Source organism: Geotrypetes seraphini, chromosome 10 (genome assembly GCF_902459505.1).
Source record: "Geotrypetes seraphini chromosome 10, aGeoSer1.1, whole genome shotgun sequence".
Taxonomy (NCBI): Eukaryota; Metazoa; Chordata; class Amphibia; order Gymnophiona; family Dermophiidae; genus Geotrypetes; species Geotrypetes seraphini.
Window position 1 is genome coordinate 48118894 of NC_047093.1, and position 16069 is coordinate 48134962.

The 16069-nt window shown below is 44.8% G+C and overlaps 1 protein-coding gene across 1 annotated transcript in view; it reads left to right on the forward strand.

Moving 5' to 3' along the window:
• Window positions 1–16069, forward strand: part of LOC117367941 (collagen alpha-1(XXVII) chain B-like) — a 299681-nt gene that overhangs the window by 86906 nt on the left and 196706 nt on the right. The window contains exon 11 of the mRNA XM_033961061.1: window positions 12805–12858. Coding sequence (XP_033816952.1) covers window positions 12805–12858 — 54 coding nt within the window. The remainder of the gene's footprint in view (window positions 1–12804; window positions 12859–16069) is intronic.

Sequence of the window (16069 nt, forward strand, 5' to 3'; positions counted from 1 at the left end):
TAAGCTGATCTTCAAGAAAGGTTCAAGGGGAGATCTGGGAAACTACAGACCAGTGAGTCTGACCTCGGTACCGGGTAAGATGGTAGAGGCTCTGATAAAGGGCCGCATCATTGATCACCTTGACGGACATGGGCTGATGAGGACCAGTCAGCACAGTTTTAGCAAAAGCAGATCATGTTTGACAAACTTGCTGCATTTCTTTGAAGGAGTGAACAGACAGATAGACAAAGGCGACCCGGTCGACATTGTATATCTGGATTTTCAGAAGGCATTTGATAAGGTTCCACATGAACAACTACTTCGTAAAATTGTGAGCCATGGAATCAAGGGTGAAATACTCATGTGGATTAAAAACTGGCTGGATCATAGGAAACAGAGAGTGGGGGTAAATAGACAGTACTCGGACTGGAAGAGCGTCACCAGTGGGGTGCCGCAGGGCTTGGTGCTTGGACCCGTGCTCTTCAACATCTTTATAAACGATCTAGACATTGGTACGATGAGTGAGGTGATTAAATTTGCAGACGATACGAAGTTATTCAGAGTAGTGAAGACGCAGGGGGATTGCGAAGATCTGCAACATGACATAATCAGGCTCGAGGAATAGGCATCGACATGGCAGATGAGGTTCAACGTGGATAAGTGTAAAGTGATGCATGTAGGTAATAAAAATCTCATGCACGAATACAGGATGTCCGGAGTGGTACTTGGAGAGACCTCCCAGGAATGAGGCTTGGGAGTTCTGATCGACAAGACGATGAAGCCGTCTGCGCAATGTGCGGTGACGGCGAAAAGGGTGAACAGAATGCTAGGAATGATAAAGAAGGGGATCACGAACAGATCGGACACGGTAGTACTCGAAAGGGTCCAGAGAAGATTGACTAAGATGGTTAAGGGGCTGGAGGAGTTGCCGTACAGTGAAAGATTAGAGAAACTGAGCCTCTTCTCCCTCGAACAAAGGAGATTGAGAGGGGACATGATTCAAGGTACTGAAGGGAATAGACTTGGTAAATAAGGACAGGTTGTTCACCCTCTCCAAGGTAGGGAGAATGAGAGGGCACTCTCCAAAATTGAAAGGGGATAGATTCCGTACGAATGTAAGAAAGTTCTTTTTCACTCAGAGTGGTAGAAAACTGGAACGCTCTTCCGGAGTCTGTCATAGGGGAAAACACCCTCCAGGGATTCAAGACAAAGTTGGACAAGTTCCTGCTGAACCAGAATGTACGCTGATAGGGTTAGTCTCAGTTAGGGCGCTGGTCTTTGACCAGAGGGCTGCCACGTGAGCAGACTGCTGGGCACGATGGACCATTGGTCTGACCCAGCAGCAGCAATTCTTATGTTCTTACCTCCCCTCAACAGAAGCCACCTACTAGACTTCTCATATGCCTCTCCCCTTGTGAAACCCTCCCCCTTCCTCACATCCCTGTAGGCTCCCCCAGGCCTGACTTAAACTTCCTATGCCGGCTTTGAATGTGAATTTGTTGGCTGCAAATTCTAGTGATAGTGTCAGATTACTAGAGGTCAGCCTATACCCCTCTGTACTTATCTCCTCCCCAATCTCATCTATTTTTCTTTACCTCTCATCCACTTAGCATGCCCAGCTCCTTCCTTGCCACTTGTCCACATTCCACTTGCTATTCCTTTGTTACCTCCCCATTTACCTTTTTACTTTCTCATTTCTACCCTCTCTCACCTCATTCAAAGGCCTGCCTTTATTTTTCATCCTTCCTATAGACTCCCCGACCCTTTTAAAATCCCAGATCCTTCAAATCTCCCCTCTTCATTGTTTTGCATTCAGTCTGATAACTATGCTCATACATATCGCCCAGTCACCTAGTCTCTACTATCCTGGTAAATCCGGACATCTGGTAGCCCGAATCCAGACTTGTTTCAGTTTCTTCTTCGCCATTACATCCCCATCTAATGGAACCCATTCTTCCGTCCTTCCCGATTTTTAGATCCTCAGTCACAATTCCATTCAAGCCTTGAGACCCCCACTTACGCTTCCAGTAGCCAGCCAATGTCAGAGTCTGTCTTCTACTTTCCCACCCAATCTTAGAATCTCTGCTTTCTCACATCCTCCTGTTTTTTTCTCCCCTTTCTAAGTACCTATTTCTCTACTTCTCTAGTTTCTTTCCTTGCATATGTCTGTGCTGCCTCCCTGTTCTATAACTGGGCATACAGGTCTACAAAATCCTGAGTGGTGTAGAACAGGTAAAAGTGAATCAATTTTTCACTCTTTCAAAATGTACAAAAACAAGGGGACACTCAATGAAATTACATGGAAATACTTTTTAAAACAAACAGGAGGAAATACTTTTTTTTTTTCCACTCAAAGAATAGTCAAGCTCTGGAACTCATTGCCAGAGGATGTGGTGACAGTGATTAGTGTATCTGGGTTTAAGAAAGGTTTGGAGAAGTTCCCGGAGGAAAAGTCCATACTCTGCTACCGAGATAGACATGGGGAAGTCACCTCTTGCCCTAGATCGGTAGCATGGAATGTTGCTACTATTTGGGTTTCTGCTAGGTACTTGTGACCTGGATTGGCCACTGTGGGAACAAGAGACTGGCTAGATGGACCATTGATCCGACCTAGTATTGCTATCCTTATGTTCTTATGCAGTTACATGTGTCTTGTGCAGGTAAGTGCTGCCTTAATTGGCACTTAAGAGTTCAAGTGTGCTATTTTATAAGAGCTATAGCATGTAACTGCAAGGAGTGGATACATGTGGATGGAGCATGGGTAGGACATGAGCGTGCCTCCTACTTAGGCGCACAGCTTATAGAATGCTATAATTTGCATGTGCTGCATGTTGCACTTAGATGTGCCAACGTATGGCTGCCATTGACCCGGTGTAAGTGTGCAGATCAATGCCGACTTATGCTAGTATTCTATAATGGAATCTTGGCGCCAAGATGCTATTATAACATTGACTTTCCATGCGTGGCAGTCCCTATCTGTCCTCCTCTTGCTTCTCCAAGGCTTATGCCCTTTCAGTGATACCCGGCATAATGATTGGCAGAGAGCTAAACTAACATCCCAACATTCACTGGGCGCAGACTCAAAGTCTTAATTCCAAGTGATCCTTAATGCAAACAAATGAAATAAATATAATGAAGATGAGGCTGAACCAGAAGTGCTACCACAGGCAAGAGAGTCTTGTCTATTGCTTCAGACTTAGTTCCAGAGTAGAAGTGCTGATGAATGTATTCCGTGATATGTGGTACACTATAGATTGATATGGGATAGGGTTACCATATGGCTTCAGAAAAAAAAGAGGGCGGATTGAGACATCCGGGTTTTACTTCCATTGCTTTCATTGGAAGTAAAACCTGGATTTCTCAATCCGTCCTCCTTTTTCTGGAGCCATATGGTAACCCTAATATGGGATGTATGGTAAAAAATAAAAAAAAAAGCAGTGGAGGCTTGAGGGGTATCAGAGAGAGCCATAAGCAGAGGCTTCTTGCAGGGCTAAGGTACAGAATGGGGCTCTTCTTCTCCTTGCATACAATGGGAAGGGAGAGCTGCTTACCCAGCAGGCATTAACAGAGATGTCAAGTTACCCAGGTCCAGGATGTCTGACCACCCCCATCCAGTTCCATAATGGAACTTACAATACTGATTTAAATAGGCAGGATCAGGAACTACAAATCCTACACTGCTTTGGAATATAAGTTCAAAACCAGGAAGGCAAAAATCTCCAGCCCGGAACCGGGTCACTTAGCATCTCTTCATTAAGGCAGAGCCCTAGGCCAATAAGCAAAGCGCATATGACAGTGGGAGCAGGGATCACACGCACAGAGAGGAGACCAGTGAGAGTGAAACTACAAAGTAATCAGGAAGAAGACAACAACTAATAGTTCAAAATGTACCGAAATAGAAATGGAAAAAAGTACAACATGCCTATGCAAAGTGGAAACAGGACACCCGGGATCAGCTTCCAGTCCTCTTCTCCTAGCATTAGCCTGCAGTCCCTCTTCCCGGTTCCCTGTCCCGGCATTATCTCCCAGTCCCTCCCGCATCAACCTCAGCCCACTTATCCTAATCCATAGCCTGCCATCGTCAGCTCTCCCAGTCCTTTCTACCTGCTGCAGCATCGGCACAGTTGCAAGAGCATCTTTCTCCGCTCCTGCAACTGTTTTATTTTTTAAACTGCACCGCTTCTGCCCGTAGCTGAGCAGCAGCTTTGAAACGTGCGAGAGGAAATACTTCCTGTTTTCTAAGTGCCTCATCTTGCATTTCAAAGCTGCTGCTCTGCCAGAAGCAGAAGGGTTACAGTAATACAAACAAACAACCAGAACAGTTGCAGGAACAGAAAAAGATGCAGCTGGTGCTGTGAAGAGCAGGCTTTTGGCATCCTTAAACTTTAGTGCCCTGAGCCGTGCCTCACAGCCTGCCCCACCCTCTACACTTAAGCTGGTCCTAATTGTTGGTGCACTACACAATCACAGTCTCCTTATTTAATGTACCCCAATCAATTTTGATCTTCAATTGCATGACTGCTTCAGGAGTTAGGTAACAGCAAAATGCTGCCATCTTTGAGCTTTTGCATCAGTGTTACCTGTTTCAGACTAGCTGCTGTTGGCCTCGTCACAATTAAGCAAATCTGGTCAGAAGGACACACACAATGGGTTAAATTCTATAAATGGAAGCTAAAAAACTGGCACAGAATAAAAAAAGCACTCAGCGATAGTCTATAAACGGCATAGAATGATTAGCACAGAACATGCCAACTTCAAGATTATGAGTTGCTATCAATATAAATAAATAAATGTTCCATTCCATATTTTTTCTGATTACCCCACAATGCCTCATTCTTTCCTCATAGACCCATAGTTGTTTTGCTTTAGTATCATTGTAATTATTAAACATAGAAACATGATGGCAGATAAAGGCCAAATTGCCCATCTTGTCTGCCCATCTGCAATATTCACTACCTCCTCCTCTCCCTATTGGCTAAGGCTCTTTACACCTGCATTGTGATGTCATAGAGCTTTATGGTTATAGAAACATAGAAACATGATGGCTGATAAAGGCCAAATGGCCCATCCAGTCTGCATAGAGAGAGTAGAGAGCGACAGATTCTTCAAACTTTCTAAAAATAAAAGAACAAGAGGGCACTCGGAAAAGTTGAAAGGAGACAGATTCAAAACGAATGCTAGGAAGTTCTTCTTTACCCAACGAGTGGTGGACAACTGGAATGCGCTTCCAGAGGGCATAATAGGGCAGAGTACAGTACTGGGGTTTAAGAAAGGATTGGACAATTTCCTGCTGGAAAAGGGGATAGAAGGGTATAAATAGAAGATTACTGCACAAGTCCTGGACCTGTTGGGCCGCCGCGTGAGCGGACTTCTGGGCATGATGGACCTCAGGTCTGACCCAGGAGAGGCATTGCTTATGTTCTTATGTTCTTATCTGCAGTAGCCATTATCTCTTCCTCTCTCTAAGAGATCCCACATGCCTATCCCACGCTTTCTTGAATTCAGACACAGTCTGACTTCTCCTCTTTGTGTTTCCTGATTAGGTTATTGCCAGCAATAACCATAATCCAGTCATGGTTCTCTAAGAACCATATCTTTATGACCACTGTTAAAGCCAAATCAACTTCTTGTAATACACCATCGGAATCCTGAACTTTATTTCCTGTGCTATATGCATTTGTGTTCATAGCTTTTCAGATGATGTCTTATTTTTCCACTTCTGTTCACGTGTTTTAATATTTTACTCACCCAAGGGCTTTGTCCATCCATCCCCATTGATGCTAGTTTAAAGCCCTTTGCAGTAGGCTTAGTTTGTCTGCTCTGGAAGATATTTCTTCTTTGATAGTTGGGCACCATCTCTGCTTAGCAGCCCTCAGAAAATTATCCAGTAATCCAGGATGTCAAAGTGCTCTCCTTGAACCATCCATGCAACCATGTATTTATCTCCAGAATACAAGCCACTACTCTTGACTGGAATAAAAGAGAATGCTTTACCTTGTCTCCCAGCATCACAGAATCACTTTTGAAACATTTGATAGGATACCTAGTGGCATCATTTGTGCCAACATGGATGAGCAGCCTTGGGCATTAGTTAGTAGGCTTCATGATCAGTTCAGTCTCTGTAATATGTCAAATTCTGGCAAAGTCTCTGTCAAAGTCGTAGGGAGAGGGGAGACATGATCGAAACATTTAAGTACCTCACGGGACGTGTCGAAGTGGAAGATGATATTTTCTTTCTCAAGGGACCCTCGGCCACAAGAGGGCACCCGCTCAAACTCAGGGGCGGAAAATTTCATGGTGACACCAGAAAGTATTTCTTCACAGAGAGAGTGGTTGATCATTGGAACAAGCTTCCAGTGCAGGTGATCGAGGCAGACAGCGTGCCAGACTTTAAGAATAAATGGGATACTCATGTGGGATCCTTACGAGGGTCAAGATAAGGAAATTGGGTCATTAGGGCATAGACAGGGGGTGGGTAAGCAGAGTGGGCAGACTTGATGGGCTGTAGCCCTTTTCTGCCGTCATCTTCTATGTTTCTATGTAAAGTCTCTGTAATATGCCAAATACTGGCAACCATTAGACAGCATACCTCCTTGGACAACAGGTTTGGTCTTCAGATGTATTCTTCCATAACCCTCAGAAGATAGTCACCGGTCACAACTACCGTATTTTCGCGGATATAACGCGCACCCGTGTAAAACGCGCACACGGGTATAGCGCGCGGGGAACACAAATCTATGTAAAAAAATTTAATATAGCGCGCACACGCGTATACCGCGCATGCTAAAACCTCTCCCGCCTACTCCGAACCGACATCCTCCCCCCCGCTAGCTTACCCGCGTTTTACAACTTTTTTTTTTCAATCCGATCCGGCATCCCCCTACGAACCGGCATCCTCCCCCCCCCCGCTCACGTCACACACCCCTCCCCCGCGATCCTACATCCCCCCCCCCAGCACCGCAAAACATGTCTTACCCGATTGGGCACCGGCACCAGCACCAATGCACAGGATGTGCCAGTGCCAGTGCCCGAAGATCCTCCCTCGTTGGTTTGGGTTGGTTTGGGCTGGGCTGAGCTGGGCGGTGCGGTGCAGGAGAGATCCTCCTTCTTCCTGCGCCGGGCTGGACTAGGCTTTGAGCATTTGCGCATGCTCAAAGCCTTCTGGTCTCGCTCTCTCGAAATCTCGGAGAGAGCGAGACCAGAAGGCTTTGAGCATGCGCAAATGCTCAAAGCCTAGTCCAGCCCGGCGCAGGAAGAAGGAGGATCTCTCCTGCACCGCACCGCCCAGCTCAGCCCAGCCCAAACCAACCCAAACCAACGAGGGAGGATCTTCGGGCACTGGCACTGGCACATCCTGTGCATTGGTGCTGGTGCCGGTGCCCAATTGGGTAAGGCATGTTTTGCGGTGCTGGGGGGGGATGTAGGATCGCGGGGGAGGGGTGAGCGGGGGGGGGGAGGATACCGGTTCGTAGGAGGGATGCCGATCGGATTGAAAAAAAATATTTATATACCGCGCTCACGCATATAACGTGCGAGGGGTATGCGCGGTATGTAAAAACGCGTATAACGCGCGCGTTATATCCGCGAAAATACGGTACCCTTCATCATCCTAGACACAATGGATTCTGATTGTGCAGCTTCAGGGTTAACAAGTTTTGGTTCCTTCTTTATCTGTAATAGTTTTACCTCTTTTACTTCCAGAAAAAGTGGAGCAAAGGTGATTAGTTTTCTGGGTTTCATGATCTGTGTCCAGCTGCAGTGGTGTTGTAAGGGGGGTGGGGGTGGGCGCTCCGCCCCTGGTGCGGTCTTCCTAAGGGTGTAGAACCCCTCCTTCTCTATGCCCACCTGCTCTTCTCCTTTCTACGCACCCCTTGTCATTCCCCGTATCCTTTTTTTTTTTTCTTCATACTTCCCTGGCAAGAGGTTGCTGCTCACATCAGCATTGGTGCTTTTTCTGACATCACTTCTGGAACCCACGCCTAGGAAGTGATGTCAGAGGGTGAGCCAACACCAACATGGGCATGTTTCTCACACCAGAGAAGTTAAAAAGGTACAGGTGGGTGGGGTAGGGGTACCACCACCCCAGGGGCTACTCACCCTTATTATGTCACTGCCTAGCTGTTATTTCATGGTTCCGATTTCTCTTCTCTACATAAGATCTTAGATAATTCAGGAAGCATTTCAGTAATGTAGTTCTCACTGCCCACATTCAATTAGGGTATCTGTCTAGATCAAGGATGAGCAACTAAAGTACTGGAAGGCCACAACCCTGTCGGGTTGTCAAGATTTACTCAATGAATATGTATGAGATTGATTTGCATATACTGCTTCCATTGTAAGCGTATAGACCTCATGTATATTCATTGTGGAAATCATGAAAACCGGGCTGGGTTGTGGCCCTCGAGGGCCGTGGTTGCCCACCCTAGTCTAGACAGAGGCACAAGTAGTAGCAAAGGTGACAGTTTGGGGGACATGATGTTTTCCAGCCACTTTTCTACTGTTCAGAGTTGTTATCTCAGGTTGCCATGATCTTGTTTTAGAATTCCAATGAAGCAAGTATCCAGAAGGACTTATCTTTATAATGGCCTTTGATATATAGATAATTCCTTTGTTCCTTCATTTTCAGTAACACTGAACAAAAATTTTTCAGTGGCATTACAATATTTCACCATTATTTATACATATACCCTCTTCTTTACAAAGCTGAGCTAGCGTTTTTAGCGCTGGCCGCCACGGTAACAACTCTGACACTCATATGAATTCATATGAGTGTCTGAGCTGTTTCTGCGGTGTCAGGTCAAAAGCGCGCCGGGACAAAGGCGCGCGCAGACAATTGAGCGCAGCGCGGAGGCGCACGCCGCAGAAAATTACTGTTTTTACGGCTCCGACGGGGGGGGGGGCGTGGGGGGAACCCCCCCACTTTACTTAATAGAGATCGCGCCGCATTGTGGGGGGTGTGGGGGGTGTGGGGAGTTGTAACCCCCCACATTTTACTGAAAACTTCACTTTTTCCCTGTTTTTAGAGAAAAAGTTAAGTTTACAGTAAAAATATGGAGGGTTACAACCCCCCAAACCCCCCACAACGCCAGCGCGATCTCTATTAAGTAAACTGGGGGGACTCCCCAACAAAACCCCCCCGTCGGAGCCCCTAAAAACTGTAATTTTCTTCGGCGCGCGCCTCCGTCTTGCGCTCAGTTGTCGGCGCGCGCCTTTGTCTTTCGCCGAGTTGTCTATGAACTGTTTCTGCCGCGGGCAGCACTAAAGACACTAATGCGGCTTTGTAAAGGAGGGAGGATAGTGCAGAAGTGAAACAGGAGCATTCTTCCTAACTATTCAGATAACGTCAATTGAGAGAATATTTTTTCATTTGACCATTTTAAGAATATAGTAATAGCAGTAGTCGATCCCCAATTGTATTACTGTAATATAAGCTTGTTAGGGCTACTTTTATGGCAGATTAGAAATTTTCATAAAATACAGCAGCAAGGTGGATTTGCATAGGTTACAGATGGGATCTGATCCCTATTATTTGAAACAACTGTACTGGATGCCAGTATTATTTTTTTTTTTAATTCTACATGGATTAGCACCAATTTATTTGCCAAATTTCATTTAGTACTATATCCCGGTGGGTGTTTGCAAATTCACTCTTTTGCCTCAAACAGCTTAGGTTGAAGAGTACCCTGAGGAAAACTAAAATGGATGTTGCACAAGAATAATGGCATTTACCTCTGTGACTAATATGCACACTCTTCTTATTTACAGTTTAGGAAAGCCTTAAAAACTTGGCTCTTTCAGAGATTTTTTAATAGAATTACTACTAGCGACGCAGGCAGCGAAACTTGACCACTCCATCTCCAACTTACTGACAACAACGAGCGACTTCAAATCATTTTGAAAAGGAATCAAAACTCTGCTATTCAAAAAATTTATCCAGATATCTTAACTCTTCCCCTTGTCCTTCTCCTCCCTTGTAAATCCCCCTTAATAGTCTCACCCCATCTTGTAATTTTTTTTCTCTCCAAAGTATCAACCATGTATTCCGCTACCTAACTAGCAAATCCTCTGGAAATGTCCAGTAATCCTATTTCCTAAACTGTAATGTTCTTGGAAATGTCCAGTTAGCTTCTTTATAATCTGCCTAGAACTGCAAGGTATGAGCGGAATAGAAGTCACTAATGTACCGTATTTTCACGTAGATAATGCGCACCCGTGTAAAACGCGCGGAAAACTGTAATTTATGTAAAGAAATTTTTATATACCGCGCACACCCGTATACCGCACATGCCGCCCCGACTCTCCCGTCGCCGCCCGACTCTCCTTTCGCCCGCCCCGACTCTCCTCTGGCCACCCCGACTCTCCTTTCGCCCGCCCCGATTCTCTGGCCGCCCCGACTCTCCTCTCCCCCTTGAAGTCCTGTCCCCACCCTGAAAGCCTGATGCCCCCCCCCCGACATCCGATTCACCCCGCAGGACCGCTCGCACCATCCCCCCCCGATGTCCGATTCACCCCCACCCCCCCCCGCAAGACCGATCGCACCCCCACCCCGAAGGACCCCTTGCACCCCCACAGCCTCCCCACCCCCCACCCATCATGGAGAAGCTCCTACCGTTCTCCTGCTGCTTCCTCTGCCGGCGGTCCCGGCCCTTCTGTGAACCCTGCTTTGAAATGCTTCCTCTTCCGGCAGTCCCAGCCCTACTATGAGCCCTGCATCTGCGTTGCTTCCTCTTCCGGCGGTCCCGCCCTTTCTCCATGATGGGGGGGGGGGAGGCTGTGGGGGTGCGAGCGGTCCTTCGGGGTGGGGGTGCGATCGGTCCTGCGGGGGGGGGTGAATCGGACGTCGGGGGGATGATGCGAGCGGTCCTGCGGGGTGAATCGGACGTCGGGGGGGGGGGGAAACTATGTAAAAAAAATGTTGTAAAACGTGCTCACACGTATAACACGCAAGGTTATGCACGGTTTGTAAAAATCGTGTATAATGCGCGCGTTATATGCGTGAAAATACGGTAATGTAATGTTATAATTTAGCTGGTGATTTTTTTCCTGGATTTTATATGTTGAGGTTTTTTTCATTGATTTATGTTTTTATCTCTTTCTTCTTGATTTTAATTTGTATTCCAGCCTGAGCTCATAGTGTGTTGTGTGGAATATAAGAACCAAATTAAATTTAGCTACTCTCGGCACAGTTAAATGATTTTAGGCCAGAAAAGAAAGCTGTCCTAACCTAACTACCTTATACAGTTGTAGGGCCATAATCAAAAGAAATGTCTAAGTCCGATTTGGAAATAGGGCGCTAGTCACCTAAAGTCGGCACTGGTAAAATGTCCGCTCTCAAAAAATACATCTAAACTATTTCATTTTTCGAAAATCGTCTATCTGTACATCCAGGCGTTTGATCATCCAGACCGCCACTACGTTTATTTTTATACCACATTCTCAACCAAAAATTTGTCCAAGTGCCAAACACCCAGAACAAGACCTTTTGGACATGGGAGGGGCCAGTATCGTGATGGACTGGTCACCCAGACATGGCAACAGTGCAGTGGGGCACCTTACAGGGCACCGATGTGAACTTCACAAAAAGAGTGCCACATAAACAGCTCACCAGAACTCCCTTATAGGTTATGGTGAGCCCCCAAAACCCACTATACTGACCTGTCTACAACCCCAATAGCCCTTATGGCTGCAGGTGGCACCTATATTGCAGTACAGTAGGTTTTGGGTTTTTTTTAGTGGGCTCACATTTTCCACCATGAATGTGGTTAGAGTGACTTATGGGCCTAGGTCCTCCTCTCTATGGTTCACTAGCCCAACCCCCAGACTACTTAAGCCACCTCTGTGCAGCTCTACTAGGCTTTCCAGGTGCTGATGTTCCGGAAGCAGGTACGTACGTTTTTATTCTAAACTTTATGGGGGTGCATCCGGGTCAGTGACCACTGGGGGAGTGTATGGGGGTCTTTACTTTGTCTCTGGTCACTATCGATATCTTTTTGGCACTTATACCTGTCTTTGCGTCGTCTAACTCACAACTTATAAGTTTCACCTAGGCAGTCTCATCAAACCTTTGATTATCCCTGCAGGATGTCTAAGTCTAGGTTGACTCGCATCCCGCCCACCTCCCTCCCTAACCACTCCTCCAAAAACGCCCCTTTCAGCTCTGGGTGCACAATGGGATTCAGAGGCCTAAAATGTCCCTGGATATGTCCAAAAAGCTATTTCGATTATCAGTACTTGAACGACCTGTCTTTTAGATCGTGGGTTTTTAGACGTATTTAAGTTTCGATTATGAGCCCCCTAGTGGCTGAATATGGCCACTGTCCATATACTCGATAGCAGTGTATTTAGAGCTACTGCCTTTCTGGATAGTGGCGCTGAATACATCTTTGATTTTAGATGCTACAGCCAGTATTTTTTTTTTTTAATTGTTCACTATCATGCCTGAATAATGAGTGGTTGGCTTTTTTTCTGCCATCTCCTTACCTGTTAAGTCCACAAATAAACTGTTTCTAATCTATAAGATTTAATAATAGCCGAGTCTTATTTTAAATGTAGCTAACTTGAAATTAGATTTCATTTCCCCAGGTAAACAGCGAAACACAGGGCTTCTGCTACCGGACATGATCCCTGATGTGAGGGTATGTGCCCTTGGACTACATCGTGGAAGCCAGCACCATGCAGTCCATGGGCATATACACTTGCCTCAAGGTTTATTTCATCACAGAGAGCAACAGATCAACGCTGGAGGACAAACTGTAGAACAAGAATCATAGATGAGCCCTTCTGTTGAAAGAGAACACAATCTGACTTCATGCGTTCTCTCAACAGGGTTTTATCGGCTTCTCCGGCTTATTTGGACTTCCAGGACCTAATGGAGAACGAGTGAGTATTTACTGAGGAAGTGGACTAAAAGCTTTTACATAGTATCATACTCAAATTATCTAGTACCTATCATTCTCACTAGAATAAGAAAATATTAGAACATAAGAAATGCCTTCACCGAATCAGACCTCTGGTCCATCTAGTCCGGTGACCCGCACACGCGGAGGCCAATCCAGGTGTTCCCTGTTTAAGACCTAGGTGTTCCCTGATGAAGTCCTTAAATTCCCGTATCCCTCAATGTGATTTGCAAGGAGGTGTGCATCCATTGCAGATGAGAAGCTTACTCTAGAACACACATATCAAACACAAGGCCCACGCGCCAAATCCGGCCTGCCTAGCCGTTTTATGTGACCCACGGTGACTGTGCCGCATCCAAGCACCTGACCGTGCAGCCCCAGTCCCAGCGGCGATCCAAGCGCTTGACGAGCTGCCCCAGTCCCAGCAGTGCTCCATGCGCCTCACCGTGCTGCCTCAGTGCCCATTTGCAGACAGGAGGACCCAGTCCCAATGTAAAAGCTAGGAAGCTCCACACAAGTGCCTGACCGTGCTTGTTGTTATTTTCAGAACAAGATTAATGAGTGAGGAATTCGGCCCGCGACTTAGCCTGAGTTTTAGATTTCGGCCCCTTATGTGATTGAGCTTGACACCCTTGCTCTAGACCCTGCCCTCAAAGGCAAGAAGCAGGATTCTTAATGACTTCCCAGGAATGGTGGGAAAAAGTATGGGAGGGTGGACTAGAAGGTTATAAGAGTAAAGACTTTCTACCAATGTCAAACATCATTTGAGATTTAGATGTGGGGGGAGGGGTTAGGAATTCTATGTGTGATGTTTGTTTCACAAGAAGGATATGGGTTCAGAGGAGAGCGACACGTCTGATAAAAGGTATGGAAAACCTTTCATATGCTGAGACTGGAGAAACTGAGACTCTTTTCCCTGGAGAAGAGGAGACTTAGAGGGGATATGATAGAGACTTACAAGATCATGAAGGGCATAGAGAGAGTACAGAGGGACAGATTCTTCAAACTTTTGAAAAATAAGAGAACAAGAGGGCATTCGGAAAAGTTGAAAGGGGATGTTTGTTTCACAAGAAGGATATGGCGTTACTCGAGAGAGTTCAGAGGAGAGCAACACGTCTGATAAAAGGTATGGAAAACCTTTCATATGCTGAGAGACTGGAGAAACTGGGACTCTTTTCCCTGGAGAAGAGGAGATTTAGAGGGGATATGATAGAGACTTATAAGATTATGAAGAGCATAGAGAGAGTAGAGAGGGACAGATTCTTCAAACTTTCGAATAATAAAAGAACAAGAGGGCATTCAGAAAAGTTGAAAGGGGACAGATTCAGAACGAATGCTAGGATGTTTTTCTTTACCCAACGTGTGGTGGACACCTGGAATGCACTTCCAGAGGGCGTATTAGGGCAGAGTACGGTACTGGGGTTCAAGAAAGGATTGGACAATTTCCTGCTGGAAAAGGGGATAGAGGGGTATAGATAGAGGATTACTGCACAGGTCCTGGACCTGTTGGGCCACTGCGTGAGCGGACTGCTGGGCACGATGGACCTCAGGTCTGACCCAGTGGAGGCACTGCTTATGTTCTTATGTTCACTAAAGCAAAATGGAATGATATGGTTTGCTTGAATGTATTACATGTATTTTTTTTTATTTTTTAGATCATTCAATACAGAAATTTAAACATAAGAATGCTTCAAAATTATAAATTTGCCTGAAGATTCTTAAAAGGGTGGATATCAAATTGTAACGCTAAGACAGGCCCCCAATTAGAACTTAATTATGTTCGTTGAAAACAAAGCTTGAATGAATTATTTTAAAGAAATGAAGTCCCAATGGTAAACCAGACCAGTTTGTGGGGAAATTCAAGTTGCCTCATTCCTTTCTGGACCTGATATCATATTGTATGACTGAGGCTCCTGACTCTCACCACAAACTTTGCACTGTAAGTGTTAAAGATACTGGAAATAAGCAAGAAACCATTTATGTGTGAAAGACACAGACTAAAGGGTCCTTTTACTAAGGCGCGCTAAACGCTAATGTGCCCTTTATAGTCTACGGACGCGTTAGCGTTTAACACGCGCTAATATTTAGCGTGCGCTAAAACGGCTAGCGCGCCTTTGTGAAAGGACCCTCAAGTTTCTTTGCATAAATTAATTTCAGAATTTTTGAATATTTTTTCTGTCACGGCTCCTCAATCTTGGAATTCTCTTCCAATTCACCTAAGAGATGAAAAGAATTTTGGAATATTTAAGAGTAAATTAAAGAGTCTTCTTTTTCAAGATGCATTCAATGTTTAATTGAACTGCTTTTGGCTCTGAAACTTTTTTTTTCTTTTACTACTTCTATCATTTTTTATTCCCCATCCTATTGTTTTTACCTTAATTGTTCTACTTTTATATCTAAATTGTATTTCATCCCGAGTTTTCCTCTTGTTTCTTTTTTATCAATGTATGTCTATCTTAATTTATTATGTATTAGTAGCTACGAAACTTGTTGTTTATATTTGTAATTTTAATCATTATTTTGTATCAGTAGCTATGATACATTTCTTTTAAGTTTGTCTCCCCTTATTTTGTACTTTTGTCATTTTATTACTTTGTACGTCGCTTAGAATTCGGAATAAGCGATTAATCAAATGTTATAATAAAACTTGAAACTTGAATAAGAAGCCAAAAAATAATCTTAGAGACATTTGGAGCATCAAAATAAAACAGTATATTTCTGCATCTCGATGGCCAGCAATTTGGTCTTGGAGGTTAAGATGTACAGCGTCAGCATCTATGAGACAAACATGGTTATTTTTGTTGCATAGGATTTTTTGGACCCCAGTTCGGTTACAAAAACTTGATAATTCAAAATCTAATAGATGCTGGCATTGTCATATTAATATAGGGACGTTGGATCATCTTTTTGTCCAATGATACTTAATTTCTGGAGGTCAATTTGGGGACAGATCAATCTTATATTAGAGTCATCTATTCCTTTATCATATGAAGCCATTATTTGTGGTACGTTGTTACAGGTAAAGCCTGTGTTAGATAAATACAAAAGCCGTCTTTTATTTATCCCGACAGCAATAGCTATTGAAATGATCACGAGAAACTGGAAATGTCATGACAGACTTAATTACACATTCTGGTGGACAAGTGTGTGTAACACATACAAATATGAGAGAATGAACGTGGAATGCTTGGGTT